The sequence below is a fragment of the Terrapene carolina genome, unplaced genomic scaffold, assembly GCF_002925995.2.
Source record: "Terrapene carolina triunguis isolate 2854851 unplaced genomic scaffold, T_m_triunguis-2.0 Scaffold62, whole genome shotgun sequence".
Classification (NCBI taxonomy): Eukaryota; Metazoa; Chordata; order Testudines; family Emydidae; genus Terrapene; species Terrapene triunguis.
Window position 1 is genome coordinate 28,885,581 of NW_020664413.1, and position 6,612 is coordinate 28,892,192.

Sequence of the window (6,612 nt, forward strand, 5' to 3'; positions counted from 1 at the left end):
TATGCTCATTATTATTTTAAAAATTCTTAATGTAGTTCCTCTATACACTTACTTCCAAAAATATATCTACTTAAAGTTTAAAAAGAGATTTTAAAAAGACAGTAGTGTTTTCAGAAGAGAGCATGTGTGTGTTATTTTCCCATAATGGATCAAATATTTATATTCTATACTTGTTCTTTATCCCTTCCAGAGGATTGGACTCTGTATAAAGGACTTTTTGCTGTTTCCCCTCAATGTCCATGAGGAAATCCCATACAAGTTAGATACACACATTGAGGCTATAAAGAAGTGATCCCTGAGTTGGGTAACATAAGTGTCTAGAATACTTATATAGCAGCGTTAATCTAAAGCACTCTAAAACTATTAATTCTCACAACATCTCTATGAGGCAGGTAAGAACCATCGTTACCCATTTTTCAGATGGGTAAACTTAGGCCAACATAAGTTATATGACTTGTCTAAAGTTACTCAAGAAGTTAGCGACGGGGGTGGGAATTGATATCAGGAGTCCTCTTGCTTTCTAACCCTCTATTCTAATCAGCTGACGACACCCCCCGCTTTTGGCAACAAGAAGCATATTGTGGATTCAGAAGGAGGATTAAAACAACCATGTCATGGAATAGGAAGAACCATGGAAGTTGAGGGTATCTGGATCTAGCGTTTTGTTTTGGCCCATAATAAAGATAAGGCCACCTACAAATCTGGGATCTGGATTCAGATCCGAATCTCTCTGAAGTTCAGGTGTAATGGCTGTGATCAGAAGATTTGGTCTGTGTCCTTCTCTATTTGTAAACCCTTTGAAATCCATCACATTCCGGGTCCACCACTTCAATTCGTCATGAACACAGAGCTATCATAGTCAGTGAATTAGATAATCTATATTCACAGTGCTGAAGACTCACCTCAATTTCAAATCCAAATGTTTCATTATCTTCTTTGACAATAGCAAGAAGCCGTCTGTAAGAAAAATACATAAATCTGCATATAAAGAACACAGCACCCTATTTGTGGGGTTTATTTATTACTAAGAAATGCAAAATGCCGCTATTTATCCAACTGTGACATATCAGCCCTATCAACAGTCTGGATTCATGGCATGCACATTTACAGACAGTCATAAATCTTAGGAGCCCTTCCTCTCAATATTCAAATTACTTTTTAAACCCACCTGCTCTACACTGCTTGCTAGCTACTGTGTGCGAATGAACCACCATTCTCTGTCTGGTATCTGTGCTGTACCTACTCTTTGCTGTTAGATTGTAAGCTCTTCAGGGAATGGCTTTTATTTCATTTTCTGTTTTATATTTTTACTATCCATACATCTATAACACAATATAAATCAGAGCAAGTATTATAGTAAAAAGCAAATCTCTTTACCTTTGTGGCCCAGAAGAGTCACCTAAGGAACTTGATCTGGTTAAAGCAAGCTGGAAACAGAAATAAAGTTTGCCATTGTCAATATGTCCATACATTTAACTTTACGTATACAATGAATAAAATCAACAAGTTAATAGAAAACTACACCCTGTATCCTATGGGAGGACAGAAGTTGTTACTGCTGCCTAACCTCCCTTGGTGTTCCCCCTGGTGTAGGAGCAGGTGCAGAGTGATTAGGTGATGTGCTGAATCAGGGCATCTCACATATACTCTCTCCTGCCATTCCTGGCCACTTTTGGGATTGCATTGGCTGCACGCAGGTCCCTCAGTAGAGGAGAGAGTTTGTAGCCACTTTGCAACCTCTCCCCGGCAGTTTTTATCTTGTGGGTGCTGTACCTTAGGTAATGCCTAAAAAACAATATAAGCCTGAGATTAATCTAGTCCTAAAACTATATTGGGTAAGGGAAGACCAGAATAGAGAGATCCCGTTCAAGGTCTTGGTACCACCATCCAATGGTTGGCACTTGGGTGGTCTGTTAGTCATGCATGAATTCAACAGCAAGGTTCAGTATTCTCCATAGATCTGTTGTAAACAAAATCCCTCTGATCTTCCATACCATTCCCAGTCTCTGTGTCATTTCCAAATGGAATGATGAGGGAAGAGACATGTCTCTGGGAAGTTTGGTAGATTACGTAGTGCTGTACCAGTCAATAACAAAGGCACTTCTGACGCTACATCCCTCAGTAATAAACACACAGTGGCAAGTGGGAGCGGGTCAGAAAGAAGAGAGAAGAGATTTCATTTTGTTAAGCCGTCTCTAGGTCCATAGCGATGGAGCTGAATGACAGAAGGTAAACTATAAACAAACTGGATTTAATTTGAAATAAAAGTTTTAATTAAAACAGTAAATCTGATCAACCTGATGAAAATGACAACTGTAGAACCTCAGTTTTAGAAGCTAAATATAAGATTGCAAACCAATTTCCATTCCTCTTCAAATCCATCTTTTTAAAGCTGGCTGGCTACTTCTAATTAATAACTGTCAGTATATAAACCTGTCTGCTTTCTAGGGCTGACTTACCATTTCATGTGTAACACTCAGTGCTTTTACAGGTCATTCATCATACATTGTTTCAGTATTGTTATGATACAGAAAGTCACCAGTAGGAGCAACATTTCCAAATGGGTGTGAAAGTCACTTAATATGATCTTTCCAGACTCTTTGATACAAAGTGGAAATACGCAGTTTCTGAATCTAACATGTGAAAACATTTTGGATATGATATACCCTTATGTGACTCCAGTGTTATGCCACTGTAAAATCTGCAATAGTCCTCCACTGGAAATCTGCAATGAATCAAGCCTTATTTAAAAAACTCTCCAATATCTGTATAGCCAAATGTTAGGCATGATCCTGCTGCTAATAGGATAAAGATGAAACCCATTGATATATTGTGTTACCACTAGCCAATAGAAGTAAAAGGTAACTCACAGCACACTTTTGTACTGGGAATGGCCACCTAGGACCTTTGTGATCAGCTTTCAAAAGCTCGGGAACAGGTGCCCTTAATACCAAAGTCCTGGAGGGGTATGTAACTTGGTTAAGCAATGACTAGTATACCTGCTGAAGAGTTTGAAGGCTGTAAACATAATGGAAGGGATTGTTTAGGGTATTGAAAGCAGTTGTAATTAAAAGTAATGGGCTGAGACTATGAAGAGGGAAAATTTAAGCTGAATAATAAGAAAATCTTTTTGAGAGTGAGACTGGTTCAACTGTGGATTCCACCCCCCATCACTCCACCCCCCAATTGAAGTGCTGGGAGTTTAATTGCTTGGGACATTTTAAACTGGAAAGGACAATAGACTGTACTCTGTAGGGGGAAACTCTGCGCTGGTCGAGTAGCTGAAGTGTTTCCTATGATTCTAGAACCTATTTTGCACAATGTAGGAATGCCATGTGACAGTATTTTGTGGAACTTTCAGATAGGAGGAATCACTCTTAATGTTCACTGATAGGGCTTTGGAACGGAGACTCGAGCTGGAGTGCGGAGCAGCTCCAGAGCAGTGGAGCTGCAGGTTTTTGCCTGGAGCTGGAGCAGAGTCGGAGCACAGCTCCAAAGCCCTGACTGATATTGTGGAAATTATACTGCTGTGCACTATGGAAAATGTACAACCTGATCAAAGTCTGAGCTGTGCAGGTCTGAACACCCGCTCTCTGCAATCAGGCACAGCCTAGCCTACACATGGCCAGAATCCACAGGCCCCAGATATGCTATCACAAATGCATTATTTGGAGTGATGTTGGGAGGCATATAATGTACATGAATCATGCAGTGTGTTTTTCAAAACATTCGGGAACCCTTCCAAATGCAGTCTGAAATATGTGGAGCTCCAAGGCCAGTAAAGGGCATGGGCAGGGCTGGTTCTAGGGGCAGGAGAGCAAGGCAGTCATCTTCCAGGGCATGTTGAACTGCTGCGCCACTCAGTTCTTATTTTCCTTTTCCTCCAAGGGTGGCAGGGGGGCAGGTGCTAAAAATATTTTCCATCCTGTCCAGCAAAATGGGTAGGGCTTCTCCCGGGGTAGGTAGTTCTAATCAGAGTTAATATTTTTAGCGTGCCAACAGTGTATTTTAATAGCACGAATACTTTTTACACCTCTCTGGCACCTTCCAGCAGAGGACTTGAAAGCATTTTACAAACATTAATACTTAACACCCTGTGAAAAGAAGAAGAGCTCTGTGTAAGCTCAAAAGTGTGTCTCTTTCACCAACACAAGTTGGTCCAGTAAAAGATATTACCTCACCCACCATATCTCACCCCATGAGAAACTCAAGTAGAATGATCCCTGTTTTACAAATGGGGAAACTGAGGCAAAGATAATTAATTGACCAAGATCACACAAGAACCAGCTGAACCAGCAGCAGGACTCAAATCTTTTTGACTCCCACTCTTGTGCCTTTACCACAAAGCCACTCTTATCTCTGCCAGCATTCATCCATGAGTAGCCAAATGGGCCTATTACCTTCTCCGCTGACACCAATGAGAAATAGAGATACATCAAAAGAACAGACCACCTGGGCTGGGATTCAGAAGCCCTCAGTTTTGGCCTAACTCTGCTCCCATTGAAGTCGATTTTCCATCATCTTCAATTGGAGTAGAATTAGGCCAATGCGGAGCACTTTTGAAAACCCCACAATAGGAGTATTGCACCCACACAGCAGTACTTCCAGGAGTGGTGTGATAGGAAAGGAAATGCTGATTTGCTAATGCTAATTCCAGCATTTCTAAAAGCAGATCTAAGTTTCACCGGGAGTTATTGGGGTAACTAAATCCCCATGTGTGAGCAGGTATAGGAGTGTCTGTGTGACACCACTCGTTAGAGGAATACTCTTATCTCCATGCACGGTGGAGTCCAACAGCATACACACATTCACGAGGCCAGAAAACCATAACTTGATATTTCAGGCAAATAGAAAAGTATTTAAGAAGTCAGGAAGGATTCTGAAAAGGGCTAACATTAATTTTAAGCAAAGATTCTTGCCAAAATGTAGATTACAAATGAGGAACTACTGGCCTGTATCACAAAAATGTCTATGGACTGCAAGTTAACATAATAAAACATATGACAGACTTCAGAGGGATAAAACTGTGCCTCATCATAAAACAACCATCTCTGTACAAATCTTATTTCAGAAACATGTATTTGTTTTTGGGAAGGAGTGTTAGATGTAGGTTGTTTGTGAGAGTTAAATATGCACATAACTTTAAACTGATCTACTTCTCTAAAGTATCCACCAGATATGTAATTCTTTGCATAGGGTGGTTCTCATAGCAAATACATGTGTTGCAATTTATTTTTAACAAACATGGTCACGTCACAACCGTTACTGTAGATGTTATCTCTAAATCAGGCATAATTGCCATAGAAAACTGTGCCATCACAATCATCAACAGCATTCCACAGAAATATATTAATCTGTCTAGTTCTGGTTCTGCTTTATCTTCTTTCTCCAGGATTGTACAAAGAGAAGGATTAAGCGCAGTTATATTGTTATACAAAGTGAATGCTTAAGTGCACAATCAGTATGCACATATTCTTTGATAATTTGTGTTAATGTGTTTTACGTACTTTCAATTTAGACTGCTTTACATTAGATTGTTAGATATATCCTATAAGTGCTTATTTGCCAATTCACAGCATTAGCAAGAATAGAAACGGGCTTTCTTAAAAGTCAATTACAAACAGAAATCTGTCATGCTCTGAAAGAAAAAGAAAGAAAAACAAAGAATATTGTATTGAGAAACAATTCAAATCAGAATCACTTCTAGCAAAATACTTCAAACCAGAGTGACACAACTAATGAGAGGTGCTTTCAATCATAGATGTGGAAGGCAGTTCATGAGGGAACCAAAAGCCCAAATACCGGAGCAAAGTAAATTAAACGATCAGAAACACCCAGAAATCAAAAGAGTCTTCTCAACACAGCTGTAAACAGAACAAACCCTAATGCAGCACAGCTAGGGACTTAGCTGCAAAAGAACTTTATGTTCCGAGTTGCCCTAGAAACTTACCATATTAGTGTTTCGTTTTAAAGGTTTTAATCACAATCCAAGAAAACAAATTCCCCTTGGTGTAATTCTACTGACTGTATTAAAGTTAAACCAAGGTTGAATGTGGCCTGCTACATTCTACAACAAACCATTAAAAAAAAAAAAAAAAAAAAAAAAAAAAAATCACATGTTGATAACCTTGTAGCTTACACTTAGAAATAAAAAAAATAAAAATAAAAAACACAGAGAAACAATTATCTGTCCCGCAAAAACTGGACCTTCCACAATGTCAAAACCTGAAAACATACCTGTTTGCGTCCCCTTGGTAACGTCCCCACTGTGTTTGCCAGACTCTGAATTCTTCTATTATCCATCTGGGGACTGCACATTGGATCCAAGTAAGGTGTGTAACTTGGACTAACGCAGTAGCCCACAAAATTGGCATTGCGGTTTTGCTGAATGAGCTTTCTTAAGGACATGTTGGACGAAGGGCACTTAGACTGGCATTGCTAAAGAACATTGCTTGGCTGAGGAAACTAAAACTATAACCTCCTCTGCAAGCAATCAAAAGTAGCAAACAGAAAGAGCCCATGTGACTTGTGGTTTAGGTGCATGTTACATAAATCACTTCTTGCAGATCGCCAACATTACTCAATGTTTTTTTAAGCTCATGGGAGAGCTAG

General features: G+C 39.5%; 1 protein-coding gene across 1 annotated transcript in view; it reads right to left on the reverse strand.

Moving 5' to 3' along the window:
* CYTIP (cytohesin 1 interacting protein) overlaps positions 1 to 6,408 on the reverse strand; it is a 21,221-nt gene extending 14,813 nt beyond the window's left edge. Inside the window, exons 1-3 of the mRNA XM_026647774.1 lie at positions 6,238 to 6,408; positions 1,378 to 1,427; positions 903 to 957 (exon numbers count right to left, since the gene is read on the reverse strand). Coding sequence (XP_026503559.1) covers positions 903 to 957; positions 1,378 to 1,427; positions 6,238 to 6,408 — 276 coding nt within the window. The remainder of the gene's footprint in view (positions 1 to 902; positions 958 to 1,377; positions 1,428 to 6,237) is intronic.
* Positions 6,409 to 6,612: the final 204 nt, after the last annotated feature.